This window comes from Pteropus medius, unplaced genomic scaffold (genome assembly GCF_902729225.1).
Source record: "Pteropus medius unplaced genomic scaffold, Ma_sr-lr_union100, whole genome shotgun sequence".
Classification (NCBI taxonomy): Eukaryota; Metazoa; Chordata; class Mammalia; order Chiroptera; family Pteropodidae; genus Pteropus; species Pteropus medius.
In genome coordinates this window covers 10,302,241-10,325,479 of record NW_024350924.1, presented here as the reverse complement: position 1 = coordinate 10,325,479, position 23,239 = coordinate 10,302,241, and the positions used below count along the sequence as shown (strand labels likewise).

Here is a 23,239-nt window from a genome sequence, read left to right as displayed (position 1 = left end):
AAGCATAGCCAAAATGATCTCTTCTCACCTCGTAGTCCTTAAATAGTTGGCGCATGAAGAAAAGCCACCCAAATCCAAAGAAAAATATCTGAAAGAGAAAGACGATAGAAGGTTAATATACATAATCTTTTGAGAAATGCCTCATATGGAGTATTTTATGAGTGAAGGTCTGCTAACTGGACAGTTAATTGATCTCAGAGATTAAAGATGAGATCTACTCATAGGAAATTTATTAAGGTCCTCAACGCTAGGACTAGATATTAAAATGCTCTTCAATTTTTGAAATTATCCATGTTTTAGAATGTGTTTTAAGTTAGACAAAAATTAAAGTATATGTTTTTCTTGTAATCTTATGATAATCATTATGAGCCAGAGAAGTCAGCAAATAAAAAAGGAGTTAGTGAAACGTGCTTTCTTACAGATGATGTTTCCAGGTACTAAAAAAAACAAACAACTTCATGAGAAAGAACTTAAGATTAAAAAAAAAAAAAAAAGAAAGCTAGTAGAAAGACTGATGTGTTTTGTTTTCCTGCGTGGAGCTTTCTTAGCTTCTCCACCCTCCCCGTAATCCATATGAAGCGGTCGCCTTCTCAGTGTAAAGCCGAGGGGCTGAAGGACCCCGCTTTGTCAGTTTGGGTTCAAGCTGGCATCGGGGCCAGCAGCCGCATGGCATCTCTGTTCAGTTCTCTAAAGCTGGTGTGTTTTTCACTAGTAAACAGAACCTTCTAGTAAATAGAACACACCCACGTTCTGGCACAACTCCTCTCAAATTGTCTAGAAACTTGATCGAAGAATAAAATTCTTTCATGCCTCCCACTGACTTTAGGAGCCAGTGAAGTCTGGCGCACAGTTTGGCAGACACTCCTCCTGCGTCCTACCCTCCAAACTCATGTTTTCAGCCACATGGAACTGCCTTGGTTCTTTAGACACAACATCGTTTCACATCGAGAGCCTGAAGATGGTGTCCTGTGGCAGGAACTTCTCTCCAGGCCACTCCCAGCTTCTCCTTTGGGTCTCGACGGCATTTCTTGACGCCATTATTACCGCCTCGGCAAGGCCTTCTCCGAACCCCCTGACAAAGACAAGTTGTTCTTCTTATGGACTCCCTATTCTATCCTGTATTCCCCTTACGAAGCACTTACCATGCACTTTTTAATGTCTAGTTTAAATACTTTTATTCAACATCCTTCTATGAGGAAAAAAATGTCAAGAAAACATAAAACTAAAAATTTTTTGCACAGTGAGGGAAACCATTAACAAAATGAAAAGACGACCTACTGAATGGGAGAAGATATTTGCAAATGACGCATTTGATAAGGGGTTAATATCCAAAATATATAAGAAACTCATACAACTTAACACCAACCCCACTCCCGCCCAAGTCCAATTAATAAATGGGCAGAGGACCTGAATAGATATTTCTCCAAAGAGGACATACGGATGGCCAAAAGACATATGAAAAGATGCCCAACATCGCTAATCATGCAGATTACAACCACAATGAGATATCACCTCACGCCTGTCAGAACGGCCGTCAAAAAACCAACAAACAAGTGCTGGTGACGATGGGAAGAAAAGGGAACCCTCACGCACTGTTGGTGGGACTGCAAATTAGTTCAGCCACTATGAAAACCAACGTGGAGATTTCTTAAAAAATTAAAAATAGAGCTGCCAGATGACCTAGCAATTTCACTTCTGGGTATTTATCCAAAGAAAACAAAAACACTAATCAGAAAAGATATATGCGCCCTCTGTTCCCTGTAGGATTACTAGTAATAGCCAAGATATGGAAGCAACCTAGGTATCCATTGATATATGGATAAAGAAGATGTGGGGTGTGTGTGTGTGTGTGTGTGTGTGTGTACATATATATGTATATGTGTGTGTGTGTATATATATACATACACACACACATATACATATATTTATATATATTTGTCTCTGTCTGGCTTATTTCACTTAGCATAATACCCTCTAGGTCCATCCATGTTGTTGCAAATGGCAAGATTTCATTCTTTATTGCCTCATTTCAGAGAAAGCTGAGGCTTATAAAAGTTAATCCAGTTATAGTGAGTGTCGGAGTCAAGATTCAATCTGAAGTCTGACCGACTTTAAAGCTGTGCTTTTAACCACTTCACCATAAGCTGCTCCGTGGTCAAAGGCGCAGGTGGAGAGGATGTCCTTAAACAGTACAGGGCCCCTTCTTTCTGATGTGGGAGGAGAGGAGATGGGAATGGATGTGGATATAGACAGCTGCTTAGATTAAGACGCAGGAAATAGATCACACCTTTGGCCTCATTTTTGTTGATAGAGATGGAGGCAAGGTCATCCTCAAAGAGTAAGAGAGGTGAGGATGGAAAAAGGGGCTTTGAGGAGAGTGATAAAGATTCATACATTACGAAGGGAAATGAACAAGTAGCTGATTAAAGTCAAGGAGAAGAAAAACGATTCGGTGAGCTAAGGATGTCCATAAACTCATGGTGTCGGAAATCTACAGCTGTGGAATTTTCTACAGCAGCCTTTGGGCCTTTGAAATTAGTAGCAGACAAACTACAGCCACGATCCCAGCGTGGCCTTTCGTATGTAGGCAAAGAAACAAGAAGGTAGGAGACAGTAGTAGCTTGGATCCATAAATCCAGACTGAGAAGAAAGGGGGCGAATAGATTAGGAGATGATACCCCTAGGCCGCCTAGGATACCCTCTGGCTATTACAAATCATCACCAGTGAAGATATTTAAGTTCGGAGTTTAGAGGCCACATTTATGAATATGACTTATGAAGTCATGGCTGAAGTTGGAACCATCAGCTGTTTAGGACTGGGGGTGCTGTGTACGTAGGTGATAAAAAAGAAAATAATACATATTACCAAGGTACTTGTTTAAAGTGCCAGGGGAACTTTAAACAAGGAAAACAAGCAAAAATGATATTCTATATGAAGGGATGGGAAATGGGAGAAAAAATACCTTTAATATTTCATTGTGGGCTCCTTTCACATTGACAAAAAGCTTAAAAAGATTTTCATAAAACTAGTATGAAAAAGTAACTGGAGACTCCATTAATTCCAAGATAAATATGAATTCTGGCAAGATTATGGAAGATCTTGCAGAAGGATGCAGAAGAAACAGGCAATCTCAAACATCTGCATGGCTTCTTATTGAAAAATATTTTTAAAACTGTGCAGAGTCTTGACCTTGGACTTAGAGTATATTTTGGAACTGATAAGTCTCATGACTGTACAGAGGGCTCAAAACATGAGTTAGATAACAGTTGCTTTTACAAAAACTGACTCTTATACTGAAAATTAACTACAGATAAAAAAAAAAAAAAAAAAAAGATGGCCGCTGGCAGCACAGTTATTAAAGAACTGACCGAAAAGACCCCTTTCTTGCATCATTTATTTACCCTTTTATTCATTTAATAAATATTTATTAGTGCCTAATATGTGCCAGGTCCTAGGAAGAGAACGGTGAACAAGAGAGCATGGACTCTGAAGGAGTTTACAATCTGTGGAGGAGACAGACAAGAAATTACACAGCAGTGTGATAGTGTTGTTCTAAGGGAAATGGGCATGTATAGGGACACCTGGCCCAGTCTGAGAGAAGCTTCTTGGATGTTCAAGCTGAAATCAGAAAGCTGAATAGAAGACAGAAGTGGAGGGGTATGGAGAAAAGTCCAGAAAGAGACAACAGCTGTGGAAATCTGAAGGCATAATAGCATGGCCAAGTTAGGGAAGTAGAAGTTTAGTTAAGACTGTAAAGTGAAGTGAGAAATGATGAGAGCCGATGCTGGCGAGGTGAGAGCTGGGGTCTCATCATGAGACACCTGGTAAAGCCACACTAAGGATTTGAACTTTAACCTGGGGCATGGCGAACAATCTCTACACCAAGATGTCACCTGACCAGCTTCAGTACTTGACCTCTAACTTCAGATTTTAGTCTGATCCAAAACAGGAAAAATGAGGGGCAGGTGTTTCTAAGGTAACCACGCCTCTCTAGGCAGGTGCTTTCTAAGGTAACCACGCCTCTCGGCTGATCCAAAACAGGAAAAATGAGGGGCAGGTGTTCCTAAGGTAACCACGCCTCTCTAGACAGGTGCTTTTTATTATGTAAATGTTTATTAGGCCTGTACTATGTGCCAGCAACTGATTTAAATGCTAGGCACTACACCAGAGAAGACAATATCCCGCACCTCACAGACTTTAAACACACAAATAAACAATAGTGATAGATGCTAAGAAGAAATTAAAACAGGGAAATGAGATAGAAGGTGGCTGGAATGGAGGCTACTTTGATTGGGAGTGGGGAGTCTGGTAAAGCCTTCTCGAAGTGACATTTTTACTGATACCTAAATGATAATGAAGCAGCCACATAAATATTTGGACAGAGAATATTCCATGCAAAGGATTCTTTGGGTCTTAGTTCCTCATTTGCAAAGAGCAGGTTTGAGAATTAAAATTTAATACTGCATGTGAATGCATTGTGAAAATTAAAGGATTATACTGAATAAAAAATCAGAAAGCCTTTTTCTTGGTTCGACTTATCAATTATGTCTGTGTTAAAAATCTGAGAGGCCACAACGCAATGCCAATTTCCTGACTGAAATTCTTATTTTTATTCTGAGTGAAAAAAAAAATGCTACTTAAATACTGTCATTTTTCTTGAGTTGATATCAGGCTAAAAATAACCCTGAGTTGTCACCAAGGGCAGCAGGAAGCCACAGAAAAGTTTGAAAAGCAAGAAAATTACATGTCCAGATCTTTGTATATCAATCCGTTGGAATATTATGCAGCCAATAAAAACAATAATTATGATAACTATATAAAGGATGATAATTCAAAAATAAAAAAGGTATTGTATTAGGGTGTTCCTTGTTTCATACTTTCTATAATGTTGTAATAAAAGTTTTTCAAGAGACAAGGACAATGCTCTCTTCCAAAGACAGAAGCATTAGGATGAAGCAATATAAAAACTGGATCAAAACCTAAAGACTTAATTTACCTCGAATCCCCAAAAGAAACGACTTTTGCCACTTGAAAAAAAAAAAGATTAGGAAAACATACTTTAAATTACTGGAAAAATGAGAGGGGAAAAGATCAATAATTAGATAGTCTGAGCTTTTACAAATATTAACAGCCAGCCAACATGTATTATTGAGTACTTGCTCTTGGAGAGGCTACATTTCAGAAAATAAATTCATTAACAAATATATAAATGGTATCAGTGCTGTGATAAATGCTATGAATTAAACAGGCTAACTCAACGAATGACATGGTAAAAACAACAGGCTCACAAGACGACGCTTCTATAAAGCAGGGACAGTCAGTGTCTTATTTATGTTTGTACCCTCAGAGCCTTATATAACGGTCGATAAAAGCTGGTTGACTGTACAAATGAATGAAGGTGGCCAGTCGGGAAGAAAGGAGGGTCAGAAAAAGATCCAAAACATATGAGCGGCAAACAGAGGACAAAGAAGGAGGTGTCAGTGCGCGATCGAAACCTCGTACTCTGAAGATCTCTGAAGTGACACCGGCAAATTCCTCCGCACCCGGATTCAGGATTTGATAACTAGCCAGCAAAGTCCCCACGTGTCCCCAGGAGCCAGCCCCGATTGGCCTGCGACGCACTCCGCGCCCGGAACCACATTCTTCTTCAATGCATGGGTCAGCAGCTGAGTCCAGAGGCTTCGGGAAGCTGGGGACCGCTCCCTCGTCGCGGAACCGGCTCTGAGCGCTGAGGCCACCTGACCCCTTCCAAATGCGGACGCGAAAGCGGGGAAAGGGGGCAGGTGGGAAGATGGAGGCCGGGTGGGGGCGCTGACGGCTGCAGGACGCGGCGGAGGGAGCCGGACGCAGCAAATTCCACACCTTCCCGGAGCCCGGGTCCAGAATGAGGCGGGCGCGGGCCGCGGGCGACGATTCGGGAAAGGGAAGCAGGGGCTCACCTGGGAGGTAATCATGATGCTGGAGTCTATCAAGAAACTCATGCCGAAACGTAGAGGTGGCTCATGCCTCCGCTTCCGACTCACCGAGGCCACAGCACGCTCGGGCCGCGGGACCCCTTACACAGGTGGCCTTTGCCCGAGAACGGCCACCGGGGCCGCCGCGCGCCAGCCCGACGCCATCAAGCTGCGCCCCAGCCAGCCAATCAGCGGCTGTATTGAGCGCTTCCCCGCGGGAGCCGAGTCGCAGGGGCGGGGCCAGGGGGGGACGCCGCTCTGGGGCGGGGCCAGAAGACGCCACTCTGGGGCGGGGCCCAACTAAAAGGGGCGGAGTAAGAGCCCGTGGTCTAACAATCCAAAAGCATAGGTAATGCAAAGTAGTGTTTCCATTTTTGAGGCTGAAGGAGGTGGAGTCTGAACTTCCATCTTGTTTTAAATGATAATTCCACTTTGTAATGGTCATAGCAAATAAGATGAAATTAATAATGATTGTTATAATGAGTTAGACCCTAAGGCAGGCATTGTGTTCTAAATGTTAAAACTTATGCTTGGCTCCAGAAACAAATGCACAATTATAGGTGAGGGAAGAGTGGAAGGGAAGATGAGATTTTCGCAAATATAGCTAACCACGTAAACTTATGATGCAATCGAAAAAATAAATAAGGAAAGGAAAAAAAGCACGCCATCTTTAATAAGGGAGTGATGATTCCTTACTCGGTATCCATCACACCACACTTGTTGTACTGCATTCTTTTTAGCACACTTTTAAGAGGCACATAGATGGGTTGGAGCATGCTCAGAGGTGAGCCACCGGACGAGGATCCGTGAAAAGAATTGAAGAAGACTCAGTAACGTCAGTTATCTTCACGTGAAAATATAAGTAGAATTGATATGGCCCCAAGAAATATATGTGGAACAAAAAACTGGAAGTTAAATGAAGTTTGATTTAATTCAAAACAAAGTATAATTCTTTAAGAGTCTGAAGATGGCTTATTTATCCTTTCCCACCTAGGCTCTAGCTAGTGCGTACAGTCCCTGGAGTCTCAAAGTCCTAGAAGCTGGCTCCAGCTGAGGGCAATTGCCCACTGTGGGAGTGGCTGCCATCAAAGTTGCTGTCAATATCTAGAAGCACAGCCTTGAGTGGACCTGGCATCTAGGACCCAAATGCTTAGACTACTGCAATCTAAGTAACTGAGACTAACAAATTTATTAGACACAAAGGAAGGTGTCTCGCTTTCTAAGTGTTGAACTCTGACATATTAAGCAGCCCAAACTACCTATCAGTTGTCCATTCCCTGATCTAGAAGGCCAGGGAGCAGTGGAGGCAGCCCTGTTATGGGAGCATCTTAAACCAGAGAACTTTGTGTCCCTGGCTACATCTATCAAGGAAGCAGGTAGATGCCTACACAGATGCTACTGTGTAAGCACTTACCTACACATCCCAAGTTAGAATCTCTGAGGTTCAAGGCCATGTGATATTGCAAAATGCTGGGAGAGCCTGTCAAGGCAAAAGGCTTATCTTGGTGGCTTACTGGGGTGCATGGTAGCATTCAGGGTCTCAGTGAACTTGGCATAGCAGAGAAAGGTATGCAATCCCACTAGCCCCTGGCCTGTGCAGAGCTTTGAATGATACCATTCAGGATTCTCCCTACTGTAATGCCTGTGTCTAAGTAAAGGACAGGCCTGGGTGACCTAGTGAACTGCTACCCTCTGCATTTGCTTGCAGAATGTCTCCAGACACCTTCACACTAGATTAATGTCCAATCAAAACTCCTCTCAAAGCAAGTCTCTTTCCCAGTGGTGATGGGCTCTGTCACCAGAATGACTTGTCCTCCCTTCCCTACCCTGGTACTATGTTCCCAACCCACTCTAGCCACCGCTCTCCTGTTCAACAGTGAGACCTTCTGCTTCTACCCCCAAGGACTGTCTGGCCACCTAAGCTCTGACCGTGCCCCCAGTCCTTGTCCCATTTTCCAAGGATGCTTTCCAAACTACTTTATGTTCATAACTACTGGCCATTGCTTACCATTGATTGAGAGATTGACTGCCAGACAGCCAGACAGACCTGCCAGTAAAGAGCCTACTGACAACATGACTAATCAATATCCCTAGGACCAGTGTTTATTTATACCAATGTACTGCATTCTTTTTCATAATAACTACAGTGTTAATACCTCCTATAATCTCTCACCTTGCAGCACCATTCACATCCTGACAGCTACCTAAATTCCCTTCTTCCTCCAAATTCATAAAAAGACTGGGTCCAGGAGTTGCTACTAACACCGAATTGCTGTGAAACACCCTAGCACCCCTTCTCCGTGCACACACATAGTGCCTGCCCATGTCAGTGGCTGGATAACTTCTGTTAGGAATTTTCTTTTTAAACTTTTTATTGTGATGTAGTATTAGATTCACGTGCAACTGTAAGTTTGGGATCTTTTGAGATATGTGACATTGAGATATATGACAATTCCATGGCAACCTTCTCCAGCTGCCTCTGTCCACGTATCATTAGCTTTCCTTGCTATGCCAGGTTCACTGAGACCTCAAACACTACCATATACTCTAGGGAGCCACCAAGGTAAGCTGGCCAGGAAACCCCAAATATTCAGAGAGGAAGTACTTACCTCCCAATGGTTCTGTGGATAACTTCTATACTTCGTACCTAGAAACTGTAGAGGGGCAGTTTTCTCAAAGTGTGGTACTCTCACTGCTTGGGAAGCTTTTTTAAAATGTAGATTCATAGGTCCTAAGGCAGACCGGTGGGTTTCTGAGAGTGGCTCCTGGGAATTTTTAACTGTTTCCCAGGAGATACTTCTAGACACTGAAAAGGCAGAGGTCTGTCTTTGAGAGTCAAAGGCTTCCTAGAAGGAGCTGGGGCCTTCACGGGGATGAAGGTCGGCTCTGATTTGCCTGGAGAAAGGTGGCTGAGGGCCAGAGTGTGCTCTGTTTTTTTTTTTTTATTTCTCCCTCTAGGCACGTTCACTCGACAGCCTGAGCAACAACAACCTGAGCAACAACCACTGTGCTTTGGCTGAAAAATCCCCCAGGCTCATCTTCCTTGAATCTAATCTGAACAGCTTCCCTGGTTGGTCCCCACTCATTCAGACCTTCTTGGCTGTGCACTTTAGTTCTTTCCCCTTATTACAGCGTTATTTTGGATATGTTGACCTTGGCACTGACCTGGTATGCACTTAGGATGTCCTGTCCAGGCCCTTGATGGTTTCAGATGAGTTAGAGTTAATGCCGAATCAAGTGCTTGGTTGTTCTTGAGGCCATATTCTTTCCTATTGTGTGCCCCTGGGCAAGTTACTTAAGTTTTTGTACCTTATTTTCCTCATCTAAAAAATAGAAATAATAATGGTAGCTTAGCCATGAGGTTATCGCAAGGATTAAATAAGTAATACACTTAAAACCCTTAGAAAAATAAGTACTTTGTAGTAAGTATGCAATAATTTTTACCCATTATTATTACTATCATGAATTTATAGTCACAGTTTTCCTTCATTACTAATCAGTTTAGATGTGTATTTAAAACTCTTGGTTGCCAATTATTTAAATTGAACTGATAATCGTATATCTCCCAAATTCGGAAAGACTCAGAGGCATTATTTAAAGTATATTACATTAAATTTTTTCTCATTTATTAAAACTCATCTGGGGATTCCCTACTAATATAATTCTTATGCAGAGTTAATTTGATCCATATAATTTGTGAATAAAAGGGAAGGATCTAGAGAGAGGAAATGAAAAATTGAATATATGAATTAAAATCCATAATTATAAATAATAGATGTTCACGCTTTTCCATAACTGTTCTGAACTTCTCCACACTTAAATCTGGGTCTCCTGCTCTCTGAGCCTGGGCAGGGCTAAAAGCCCTCCCGACCTCCCCAACACTTCGAGCTCCGGGATTCATCTTTTATCAGGATAATGAACAGATGTGAACATTTCCTCATTTTCGAGAAGCCTCCGCCTTTATTTCTGGCTGTGATTTACCACTGTAACTTTGGTCAAATGACCACAAAGGAGCTCAATACCGGTGTATTGCCAACGCCTGGAATATTCATTCTTATTCTTGGTTACTCAGTTACACACCCACACCCAGGCACATATACTATTTCGTTTTCCCCAAAATGGATACAATGAGCATAATATAATGTTTGGCTGTGTACTGTTTTACTTAGACATGCATCATGAGCATTTTCTTATGCCGAAGATTTTACATTTTCATTGACTCAATAATATCCATCGTATGATTATGCCATGATTTATTTCAGCAGTCTGCTTTTTTATTTGTCGTTCGTTATAATAAAATAATATCGTGGTGAAGAATTCGGCCCATCCACAGATCTAACCAGTGTAGCCAATGAGAAAGGAAGAGAAATGCAGCTGGAAAACTTAGATAAATTAGAAAAACTGCAGTTTTCAGGAAAGCTGGGTATTAGAGAAAAACAGAAGCTAGAGAAAAAAAAAAAAAAGAAACAAACGAAAGATAAAAGGGACTCAGAATTCTGTCCTGGCCAACGGAGTCATGTCCATATATTATCCTTGGCCGAGGGCTTTCTTCATGGTGGAAATTATACAGCGATCTGGAACTCACGTTATAGTTACTGTTGATTGCTCAAATCCTACCTACTTCCTAAAGGATTTGGAGCAGATTACAACACATACCACATGTATGATTCAATCATTAAAAAAAAAGAAGAAGAAGAAGAAGAAAGGAGCCAAAATTGATGGCTTTACCTCAAATCTTGCCCCTAGAAAGTTTATTTTCTCCACAGTAGTTGGGGTAGTCTGAGGGAAAGTGACCAAGAAAACATGGTAGAAGTCACAGTATGTGACTTCTAGGGTTAGGTCATAAAAGACACCGAAGCTTCCACCTTGATCTCTGGGATCACTTGCTCTGGGAGAAACCAACCAGCAGCTGGTGAGGACCCTCAGGCGGACCCATGGAGAGAAAGTGACTTGCCAGCGCTGTGTGAGTGAGTGGGTGGACCCTACACCCCAGGCAAACCTCTGGAACTGCAGGCCCTGTCACTATCTCACTGTGACCTCGTGAGGGACCTCAAGCTGCTCCAGAATTCCTGCAGATACTGTGAGAGATAAATGCACGCTTAGTGTTATTTTGGGCCAGTTAGTTTCGGAGTGATTTCTCACATAGCAATAGGTAACTAATAACACAGATCATCACAGGTGACATTTTTACTAATTATTGGTGTGGCATATCCTGGGGCTCTAGCCTTTAATTTTCATTTCTTTAGCATTGACTGTTCAACTATTTTAGGGTTTTGCTATAATCCCCTCTAAACTCTGTAAATAGATAAAATAATGCTAGATCCTATAACGGATAAATCTTGGGACCTCAGAGGATCAATACAATACACTTCAATTATTATTTTTTTATTTCCTATAAAGTTTACATCCCAGTCAGTGGGAATCGACAGGCGTGGGGCCCTCTGCTCTACAGTCATTGAAAGACTCTGACTGCCATCTTTGGCACGCGGCTCCAAGGCTGCTCTGGTTGATGACTTCCAGCAATTCATATGATAATCTCTTTTCCTTCCTTGATTCATAAACAAAGCAACCTGCTTGTCTTCAAGCCCGGAAATCCTGGGACCAACAGGGAACCTCTTCCTCAGATATATTCTTAGGAGTATGTGCCTGCTCTGGTGCTGCCCAGTGCTTGGCCAATTATCTCCTTCTCGCCTTGGGAGGTGTTCTGGCGCTCGTTAACCAAATATTACCATATTCCAGGCACTGTGCAAAATACCAAATATTCAGCGATATATACAGGATGAAATCTCTATCCTAAATTTGCTTGTAGGCAGATGGAAGAAAAGCAAGAAATGAAACAATTTGCTAGAAGTGCTCAGAAGTACTGAGAAATCACGAAGGAGGGCACGACCAACTTTGGGAAGTCTGTGAAATTTCATAAGAAAGAAGACAACTGAGCTAAACCCTGAAGGGTGAGAAGGAGCCGATCATAGAAAAAAGGCTCATTTGAGTTAAAAACACCCGACCCTTGACCAGAGAATTCAAGTAAACATTGCTAAGAATCCCACCAAGGCTATATCTAATCAAGGAAGGGTATTTCCCCTATGTGATGTTATTATAGAAAAAAGGAGGAATAAAGTCTGGGCAGATGAAGACAGACATCCTCTCTAGGTGGGTTGAGGTCAGTTATAAGGAACTGAGAAATTACTGGGTAAGCAATGAAGAGCCATTGAAGAATTTTAAGCAGAGAAGTGGGATGATAAATCCCGGGCAGAATCGTTTGGCTAATTTTATTTTAACATATCTATTTATTGTGATCTGTAATGACTTAACTTTAACTCTTTCTACAGTTCTCCATGACATGGAAGAGAACAAATCCTATTCTTTTGCCTCTTCCTATAAGGCCAAACAAGTATATGTGCTTTTTGATGTTCCCTGAGGTTTGTGTGAGAAGGAGAGAGATCAGATCTCAATTGATAAGGAAAGTTTTCATGTTCTTTCTGAATTACATACTCCTCTGCTCCACCCAGTGGTGTGCTGGAGCTGGCTTGTCCTGGCTTGTTAGCATCATTTGCTAAGTTTCTTGGAATTTCGTGAGCTAGTTTTACGTACAGCCGTTATTAACAATTAAATGACATAAACTTAATTAAAAATATGAGCTATAAAGGTAATAAATACTGAATGCGCTTCCCTTCTTTATTTTATTATTATCCACGCTCTTGGAGTTATTTATGTCTATTGTACGGTGGGCATATTTTATAATGTCACGTATGTCTCTTTCCATCTCTGTGTCGAGTGACCTTGTGTTGGTAGCTTGAAATTGGCGATGATGGGAGAATTTACACCAGGGAAATTGGCCAATGCAACAAACCAGGGCCTTTCACCCTGGAGGGAGCTGGTTGTTAAATGTTTACCAGCAGACTACTGCCTCCCTCCCCGTACCCCAGCCCTCTCGTTCCCCAACTCCTTAATTCCAAAGGAAGAACAACCAGAAACCGGGGCAGTCAGTCTCTTCACAGATTAGCTTGGCTGACAGGTCGAAAGAAAACGCAAAGATGGTGAAAAGTCAAGTTAGTTTTATTTGTTTGGTAACAGTCTAACAGGTGACTATTAGCTCCGACACAAGGAGGTGGAAGGTTGGAGAAGTCAGGACACAGTCCCAGTAAAGCCCGTCCTTTTGCCAGAGATTTCCACGGGAAGTTTTCATGAATGCGCTCCTTAGCTGCGTGTCTTCTGATCTTATTTCACAGATGGAAACATTTGCAAAAAAAAAAGGCGATGGAGCCATCTTTTTTTCCCTCCAGGAAACTCTACGAATTCTTCCAGAATTCTCTTTGTCTGTCCTGGAGAACTCCCAGAGGGCAGTGGGGCTGGAGCCTACAGTAGAGCCCACTGCCACCTCGGTGACCACTGCCACCGCAGGGCACCCTCTTCTCTGGCTGAGGAGCTGCGAGGTCTCGGGTGGTAGAGCCTGCCTTGCCTTTCGTAAAAATCTTTCCTTCCGCTTATCTAACTGCTGAACCTAGAATTTTATTTCTTTTTTCTCTTTCCTTCCCAACTACATATCTGGTTATAATACAGTAATTACGAGAAGGGAACGTTTCCCTGACTACTTCGCTATCACTTCTAGGCACACACTTATTTTGTTTTACAGATTGTTTTTACACTCAGAGGAGTTTCCATCCAACCAGGCAAACTTTTTTCATCTAAACTTGGCTAACTCGGTGGTGTGATCGTTCGCACACAATCTGCCTAAAGGGCTAATTCAGGGTCAGGGGAAGGAGGGAGGAGGAGGTGGGGGAGCAGGGTGGGAGGTGCCGTGTGGGTGGTATGTTCATTCGTACCCTCCCCACCCCCTATGCCCCAGTGACCCTCAGGAACTCGTGGAGAGCGGTCAGCACCAGCCTTGCCCCAGGCCTTCCGCAGGGTGCGGACTGAGAGCTTCTGCATGCAGTTCCTTCAGGACCCACGGACTCCCTTGTGCCAGGAGCCAGGGACTGCCTAAGTGGCTGGCGCATCTCTGCACTAGAGCCCTGGGAAGCTGCGTATCTGCAGCTTCATTTTCAGCAATGAATTCTTACACGATTAAAGATGTTCTTTGTTCGTAGTGTAATTCTTAGGAATTCAAGACTACAGAAGTGTTGACGTTTTGTTCCTCTTAATTTACTTCTTTCACTTTACTGATTGGCTCACTTTTTATCAGCATCATAGTTAACGATCTGAGTGTTTGAAAGTGGTGACTGTCAGTAGACATTTTACGATAAGGACTTCTGACTGATTGGATAAGGCCTGCCTTCTTTTGCTTTATTTTCAAATTACTGAGTTAAAAAAACAAAAAAACAACACTTATTTCTTCTAGAATGCTCAGAGTGTTTCCTGGGTATCGATTCATTAAAGCTTGTTATTCCCAGTTAACTGAGGGGAAATTATCATGTGGAAAAGGTAAGTGACATCCAGGGGTCCCCAGAGTCAATAAGGGGCAGCCAACACTTCTGACTTAAACTTCATTGTTCTTTGTGGGAAAATCTGATCCCCGGGTCACACCCACATCCAGAAATATTTGTCTAATTCTCTGTTGGATGCTTCACATGTGTGGCAAGGGACGAAGTCATGTTGAGAAGCATACAGGCCATTTTAGAACGCCCCAAGTGCTAGGCGTGGGAATTCCAGAGCCAGGCTTAAAACTTCCTAACTGAACTCAAAGGGACTCTATCCCTTCCGGTCACAGATCTCCTGACAGAGGTGTCGTCATTGCTATCAAGCTATCAGCCCTTTTATTCCAGTGGGAGAGACGCTTTCAGTATCCTACTGTCCAATGCTTCTTTTCATTGGAAGGTCCACATGCCCTAAGGGGTTCGTCTAACACGGGAGGGACCAGGAGCAGGATTTAAAGCTACACCTAAGGGAGCCCGGAAGGATAATAATCCTGAGTCGGTCATAATTATTTGCCTCAAAACAGATACTGAGGGATCGGGCTGCACAGAGTAAGGGCCTCACAGACACTCAGCTGCCCGTGAGTGGAATCTGGCAGCAGCTGTGTGGCGGCTTAGGATGGGGCACAGAAGGGACATTTTCCGAAGGACGAAAGCAATCGCCAATCTGTCTCTGGACATTTCTCAAGGTCAAAGAGCCCTAGGTTCCTACTAAACATATGAGGTCGAGATTCTGTTTTGAGTCTTTTCTGAGAAAACCGATCTCACCAGGTAACTGCAGGGCAGGTTGGGAGGGACAGGTGAAAAACATCCACCTGCCCTTCCTCCGAGTCTCCCCGCTGTCGGAAGACCTCTCAGGGAGCGGCACCACTCAGCAGGCTCCAGGTGCGGCAGCCAACTCATTCATCCTCAGGAGGCCCCTGGAGGTAGGTCGGTGGCAAATGCCATCTCTAGTCTGTAGACAGAAAACTGAGGTACAGAGAGGTTAAGGGGTGACAATAACACAGCTACGAAACGGCAGAAATGGAAACAAAACCAAATAAAACCCGGTTCCTCGATGCCTGTGTCTGTGTCTTTCAAAATAGGCTTCCTCGTTTGTTGAGACGATTAAGGGAAAATGGCCCCTTCTTTGGTGGCGGGGTCGGTAGGGACACTGAAGCAGGACGCTGCGTCATGCGAGGAACTGCGCTCGCTCACACACCCGTGGCCGAGCAGAGACCAGGAGACCAGCGACCTTCCCCGGCTCTACGACAGCCCCGGCAGACCCCACTTAGAACAGAATGCAGTTTTCTTTCTCTCTTCTGTTTTGGATTAGGTCCTAGTCGAGACGGACACTTGATCCTGGTAAGGACCAAGCTATTCTCAGGCTCTGAGTTTGTATGTTCTTAGAATGGATCTTCACGGACGAAGCAGTGGGAGCGAGGGCGCAGCCGTTGGCGTCGGTGATGGGCTGTCCGGCTCTCGGGCCTGAGGTCTCGTCCCTTTTGTCACCACACAGAAGGAGGTCTGTGTGCAATGGCGTTGGTTCAAATGGCAACCAGAAAGTCACTTGTCTACAGGATAAATACACCACCGCCCGACACATTCCTTCGTTAAAGGCTGTCACTTTGGATTAACCCGGATAAAATATAGTTGAAGCTTTCTCTTTTAAAAGGTCAAATTTCCCTGGAGTAACCAACCAACCAACCAACCAACCAAACAACGATCAGACCTTTGAATCGGTTTAATTTGCAGACCACTCTGCTTCAGAAGGGGGCACCAAAGACCGAGAATACGTCGCAGAGAGGACTGGCTTTGGGGGAGGCTCTGCTCCGGAAAGGGACACCTGGAATGAAAGGCAGGCGGAAATCTGAGAGCGGCACGGGACGTCTGCACACCTGGTGCTGGATGGAGGGAAGGCGGGACGAAGGCGGTTTTTCTGGGCACCTCCTCTGGGTCCCCTGAGGGTCTCCTGTCCAGATCCCTGCCATGTCACCTTGGTTTTTATCCCCCGCTGCCTTGGCCTTGGCACTGCAGCCCATGAAGCGTAACTGGGGTTTAGATGAACCATCTTGGTGATCACTTTTGCCCTCTGCTCTTGGCTTTGATTGGCTTTGGGTAAAATCGCTCCCCGTGTGAATATGTACTTGGACCTGAGGACTCTCCCTGACTGGACTCTGAGTTTGAGGAGTATTGGTTGTGGGGGCGAAGGGTGAGAGACCTCGGGGATCCCTCTTGCTCCCTTCAGCCTCTACGTCTCTCCCAGGGACGAAGCCTGGCCTGGGATTGGACTTTGGGATCCTGGCTGTTTGGACTCCCACTCCGGAAGCGGCTCCCCCGAGTGCCACTCAGGCGGCCCTTTCTGTACATGTCTAACGCCTGAGAGCTGACTCGACTCAAGGCGGATCTGCGGGCAGGTATCCTCCGGCTCGAAGCTGGGCTCGCTCCCCGTTCTCAGTAAAAGGAGGAGTAGATTTTAGGCTGAGCACTGATTTTGGAAGAGGAGAGGAAGGAAAAGAGCTTCTTAGCTTTGGGGAAGAAAGCTGTGACCAGGTCTCAAAGCCTTTTTAGCTTGCAGGGAGAGAGGGTCTGGGGTCTTGATTTCTTTCTCTGATGCTACCCAGGGCAGAATTCCCACCGATAGGAGGGATATAAATTGCTCCAGAACCCAGGTGCCACAGTGACCTAAAAGAGAAGACAGTGAGAACTCTGGGTATCTCCCAGACTGATGATTTAAACCAAACGCTCCAAATGGTGCGATGGGGTCAGAAGCCACAGAAACAAGTTGAAACCACAAATGACCAATTCCAGAGGAAAGCTGGGCTCGCTGGTGTAAGGTGACCATGCGAGTTGGTGCCCACAGGTTCAAGTTGGCTTGCACACATTTTGGCGCACGTGGCATATTTAAGATTCAGTTGGCAACACTAAAAATGTTGGAGATTTCACTTCGAAGTTTGGGCTTCTGGCTTCTCCTGAACAATCGGATGGCCAGGTAACACCGCCAGGTACCACCACCTGGAACGGGGTGGTGGCCGCCCTCTGCTCTCTAACTTCCAGAGTCCCACTCCCCAGGGCGTTAGAACAGGCCCGCTTTACCCACCGAACTCACTTGCCCGCATCCCGTAGGCATCTGCATTTGAGACCCCTGACATTTGGTCACGTGGTGTCTGTCAGGGAAGGGCCGGTGTGACAAAGCCTGGCTGAGTTAACGAGCTTGAGACAAGACCAGTATAGAGCTATGGGGCAATCGCAACTCCGATCAGAAGGATGTCTTTGGAGAAATGGGGATGAAAGCGGAGTCCCCGGGGGCGCTGGGCTAGGGGACCAGGGTGGGCATGGGAGACTGGGAACTCTGACGGGACAGTGGCTTTGTCTCGGCAGCGCTTGTATACGGGAGAGACAATTTCCTGGTTGCACAGCATGCATTGTCCCATGGCACGCCTGTCCAACCAGGGGTGGGTGTATGTGTGTGTGGGGTGGGGTGGGGTGGGGACAGCAGACTCAAATCACGGCGGTGTCTTTTGCTTTCACGCTGCCCGGTGTTAGCTGGGCAATTTTTCTTCCTGCGGCGTCGCTTCATACAGTGAGGTCATCTGACCTGGCCCTGCTGCTGGCTTTGCTCAGCCTGCTCAGGGGTCTGGTGTCATCCCCCGTCAGCTCCGGACACAGGGAAGGCGCCTTCTCGGCCGGCAGTCCTTGCTTTGACGCCTTCTCGGCCTGCAGCTCTTCCTTCTCGCCCTCCTTCCCGGCTCCGGGGGTCTCCACTCTGTCCCCCTCCAGCTCGTCGTTGGTCTCCTGCCCTTCGGTGCTCACTCTGTCCGCCTCCTGCCTTTTCTCCGCCACCTCGGGTTCGGCTCCCTCCTCCGCAGGCGGCTCCTCCGCCTCCACCTCCTGTGCTCCCACCTGAGCGTAGGAAGGCAGCGTCTCTTGGTAAGCCCGGGACAGGTCCCCGAGGGGCCCCGTGCCCATCTTCTCCTCGAACTGACCGAAAGGCTTGGCGGACAGTGGGCTGGTCTCCACCATGCCCACCTCGGTCAGGGGGAAGTAGTGCGACACGATTTTCTCTTCTTCCAGCAGCTGGTAGCCCTTGGCCTTCTGGATGGAGGACACGGCGATGGAGTGCAGGGACTTCTCGGGAATCTCCCCCAGCGGCTGCTCCACCTGCCTCTTGAAGGCAGAGCGGATCCTCTTCAGGCCCAGGTGGCTCATCTCCAGAATGTTGAGGAAGAGGGACACGGAGGCCACGGACAGCATGAACAGGATGAAGATGGTCTTCTCCGTGGGCCGTGACACGAAGCAGTCCACCACGTTGGGGCAGGGCCAGCGGCTGCAGCGGTACAAGGGCAGGATCCGGAACCCGTACAAGAAGTAGTGGCCCACGACGAAGCCCACCTCGAAGAGGGTCTTGAAGACGATGTGGCAGATGTAGGTCCTCAGCAGGGTCCCCTCCAGCCGGAACTTCTTGGTGCCCTTGCTGCTGCTGCTGCTCTTCTTGATGCTGCCCTGGTCGGCGGGCAGCGGCCCCCGCTCGCCACTGTCGCCCGCCGCCTGCTGGCACAGCTCCTCCGCCTCGCGCTCCTTGCGCTTCTCCTCCATGCGCACGTGGTGCACGGCGTGGCCCACGTAGACGAGCGACGGCGTGGACACGAAGATGATCTGCAGCACCCACAGGCGGATGTGGGAGATGGGGAAGGCCTCGTCGTAGCACACGTTCTCGCAGCCCGGCTGCTGGGTGTTGCACACGAAGTCGGACTGCTCGTCGCCCCACACGAACTCCGCCGCCGTGCCCAGGATGAGGATGCGGAAGATGAAGAGCACGGTGAGCCAGACGCGGCCGATGACCGTGGAGTGCTCGTTCACCTCCTCCAAGATGTTGCCCAGGAAGCTCCAGTCGCCCATCGCTCACCCACCTGGAGGAGGGACAGGGCAAAAGCTGAGCGGCCACAGCCCGACCCCGGGGCCGGCCGTGTCGCCTAACTCTCGGGGGTCCCCCTCTGCTTCCCGAGTCCACCTGTCAACGGCATCTGCTGGGGGCTCCCTCTGCGCAGACTAGGACTAGGGGACAAAAGGAATCCGCTTCCGTTAGCGTCCTCATCCGTGGAGGGCGTTCGGATGGCAATTTCTGTTCTCACGCACTTCATAAGCGGCCTAATAGGGTGAATGAGGCAATATGTGTATAATTCCCCGAACTTCACCCAGATTCATTATTGACCATAAATAGAAACCCACGGTTACATGGAATTAAATCAAGACCACAGCAGAACTAAGTAAGGTTCATGAGGCATAATGCTGAAAAATACCCTAGCTCATGACATTTGTTTCCTCCCTCAAAAAAAAAATAAAAATAAAAAAATAAAAAATTCTCGTATCTATGAAATTGTCTGTAACCATCTTACTTTTGACTGTGCTGAGATTATATAATGATCATAGGTTTGAAGAGAAGTGGAAGGAAACGGAGATCTATTAAATATCTATTTTGTGACAGACCTCTGTCATTATTTCGTTTAATCTGATCCTGCTGGACTTCACGGGGTATGGCCCACACCTGTTTCGTTTCCAGCTGTGGACTCAGTGCCTGTCACAGAGCCCAGCACGTAATGAGACTTCAATAAGTTTTTGTTAACTAAGTTGAGGCTCAGAGAGGTTAGATGAATCTTTTATGATCAGACAGCTACATAGTAGCAGTTCCGTCTGCCTGATCCCCAGGCTCGGTCTGTTCTGTGACACCCCGGAGATTCACTGCCTGTGATCACTACGCAGTTCTCTGACTCTTGTATTCTTAATTTATGTTTTCTCTTTTCTGGGTTGAGATGTGGAAACCCTTCTTAACACCTTTACAAATTGAGAGCAGTATCTTAAAATTATAATTACTACTCTTTTAAACCCAAGGAATGGAGACAGTGCTTTGGGAAGGAATCGTGAGGATGGCTCGCTACGACACTTTCAGTGTCCTGTGGAATGAAAGGTTTTAGGGTCTGTAAGATGCCGTTATTTTAACAGAGGTAAAAATCGGTCCGTAGAAAACAACGAAAACCGGTAAACATGATAGTGCACGATGCCTCAGCAACGGCAGCGACTAACGGAGAGGAGGTTGAACTGACGGGGCTGACGTGTGCTCACTGGGTCATTTATCCCGTGTGAACCTGTCATGCGAGCTGGTGACCTGTGAAGGACTGTGAGCAAAGCTTCCACCTCAGCCTGGGACAGATGTTCCTCCAGCTCGAACAGCTCTAGAGTGGTGGCGTTGGCTCATCACTGACCTTCGGAGAGGTGCCGCTCTGGGCTTCCTCCAGCCGTGCCCCCACCCTACGGGATCAGAAGCCCACGGGGCCAAAGGAATATGCCCACGGCTTTTAACGACAGTGATATTTGTTAAACACTTGAATGGGTGATGAAAAGTGGCGTCTCAAATTAGGTGTGATTTTCGGCTTTAGGATGGGATAGACAAATGGCCTCTTAAAGCCTCCATCCTACCTGTGGTTTGGAGCCCGGCCAGACAGTACTTGGTGGCCGACACTGATTGCAGGCATGAGCAATGCCCAGACTGTGCTCCCAGGGTACACATAACAGCCATCTGCTTCTCGTTGGAGAGCAGATGGTGATGCTCCTCTTGGAGCCCCAGAAACTCCCAATTAGGCGGGGTGTCCGACAGCAGCTTCTTCCTCCTGGGAAGAGGAGAGCAGCTGTGGCATCCCCAGTCATGACTCCAGTATTGGGGAGAGTTCCGTGTAGCAACGGGGAACAGAGAGGGACTGTCCCCCACTCAGAACAAGCAGTGCAGAATCCCGGTTGTGTGTATTAACTATTCCTCTGCCTCTAACACCGCTCAAAGTTCAGCGAAGTCTAGAGCTTGCCCTGTAAAGAGCGGCAGCCATTCTGGAAAAAGGTGGAGAACATCGCAGTCAGGTAAGCAGCCCAAGCATAAATGCTATTGGTGGCAGAGTCGGGAAAATCCAAACTTCTTATCAAATAGTTTAATCTAACATTCATGTTAAAACAATTTATGTAATTCACTCCTGTAATATCAAGTCTGGCTTTAATGTACTCTAAATCTAATGACTTATAACTCCACTGATATGTCAACCTGAAGAACTTACTTGTACCCCATTAGCCTTTCTGGACTTTCGTGGGTGTTTCACTGATGCGTCTGCATGACCGTGTGCAGTGAGCACGTGCTCTCGGCACTGTATGTCTACCAGTCACAGTTTTCCCCCTTTAGGATCAAAAGCTCTGGGAGGGCAGGGACCGTTTCGTCTTCATCTTTTGTGAACAATCACGACACAGAACAAAGACCGCCACAGAGTTGGAGCCCCGCGGACAGCTGTGGACGGGACCGATAACCATCGTTTGGAATCTGAAAGTCTCAGTCCCTGGGGTCATGGAATACTGGTCTAGGGAACTCGAGTTTCCACAGCAGGTAGCCGTGGGGAGATTGAAAACCAGCGAAAAAATGGCAATGATCAGAAAAGAACAGTGAATGGATCCCAAACTTGCCGTTTTGAGACACTGTTTTTTATATAAGATCAAATATATAAACTGGAAGGCCGATGACTCTTGACATGTGAGTGTCAGGACCCATGTTTATGACACACTGAGACCCTCCTGACCACGCGATTAGTAATTTCCAAGTTCAAAGCAAACAGGGCTGTCTCTTCCACACCTCATCCTGCAATGCCAGGATTGTTTGAGGGTTTTGTTTTTTTTTTAATGTCCAGTTAAAAAGTTTCTTAAAACAATGGAAGGCGAGAAACTGTAACTTAGGACAAAATCTTTCCATTTTCATGCCATCGAAACAGGTCGACGGCGCGGCTAGGGAGAGAAGCCTTACAGGTGCTGGGGGAAGTGCCTGATGCCTAACCACAGACATCTCACTGGAAGGAAGTCGGATGGGAGCACGTCTGAGCACGGGGAAACCCACACTGGAGGAAGGACATTTCCCCTCTCTCCTTCCAAGAAGCAATTCTGTTTTCTTTCGCTTGTGAAAATTCAGAGAACAGATCTATCACGGAGGGAAACTAAACTGACGGGGTTTTCCCGCAGAGCGTCCGCCAGGACACCCCACCAGAGGCCTCCGGTTTCAGGTAAGGATTAAAATAACACCTTAGGTTGGGGGAGCCCTTATCTGTTTATAAATTATACACGTTCCCATATCTTATTTCAGTTCCCGTGACATCCCGTGAACTAGGGCTGTGGTTCTCAGACCTGCATTTCGCAGACGACAATAACGGTGAACTAGGACGACTGCCACAGGGCCACCAACTCCTTATTTTGCCGAGCAAGGACATGAGAACAAGAAACTTATTAAGTCACTAACTGCGACTGTGGTCTGTTTTCAACATCATTGTATAAAAAGGGGAATTGAAATACAAAACTAGAAAGAACATAATTTCAGAATGAAAGACGGGCCTTTAAATCAAACATATGTAACTCGGTGAAAATTTTACGACATTGTTTACTACATTATTGTCATACTTTTTGTCACCGACTGCTGAAAAATTGCATTTGGACCAAAACTGACAGGTCCACAGAGGGATGTTAGAGAACCGTTTGTTACCAGCTCCCATTACCAGATAGGGAGATAGACCAGGAGGTTAAGCCTGTCTCCTGAGATGGCTCCGCTAGTGAGGGCAGGGCCCGGACTGCGCCCTGGCTGTCCCGCGACAAGCCTGGGGCTATTTCCAGTGTGGCAAAGCCTTCTCCTGGCTTTAAAGAGGCAGAACATCACACACACACCCATGTTAACGAGTTCCCCACAGGATTAGATGGCCGCTTAGGGCTCCGGTTTGCGGGGGGCCGGTAAATGTGCCTCCTCCATTCACGTTTCTGGAGCAGCCACATTACCCAGCAGCTCCCATGGAGAGACAACAGAACGTACCCCCAGGAACCCCCAGAGT

At 46.2% G+C, this 23,239-nt stretch overlaps 2 protein-coding genes across 3 annotated transcripts in view; both read right to left on the bottom strand.

Moving 5' to 3' along the window:
- GPR89A (G protein-coupled receptor 89A) overlaps nt 1–6,137 on the bottom strand; it is a 37,580-nt gene extending 31,443 nt beyond the window's left edge. Inside the window, exons 1-2 of one of the 2 annotated variants that reach the window (XM_039841397.1) lie at nt 5,941–6,137; nt 29–88 (exon numbers count right to left, since the gene is read on the bottom strand). In XM_039841397.1, the coding sequence (XP_039697331.1) occupies nt 29–88; nt 5,941–5,982 (102 nt within the window). In that variant the 5' untranslated portion in view covers nt 5,983–6,137. The remainder of the gene's footprint in view (nt 1–28; nt 89–5,940) is intronic. The other variant, XM_039841398.1, reaches the window with a different exon arrangement.
- Nucleotides 6,138–17,865: 11,728 nt separating this feature from the next.
- GJA8 (gap junction protein alpha 8) lies at nt 17,866–19,449 on the bottom strand. Its single transcript, XM_039841020.1, has one exon. It carries the CDS (start codon nt 19,242–19,244, stop codon nt 17,922–17,924), a length of 1,323 nt encoding a protein of 440 aa, XP_039696954.1. The 5' UTR covers nt 19,245–19,449; the 3' UTR covers nt 17,866–17,921.
- Between the last annotated feature and the right edge of the window lie 3,790 nt (nt 19,450–23,239).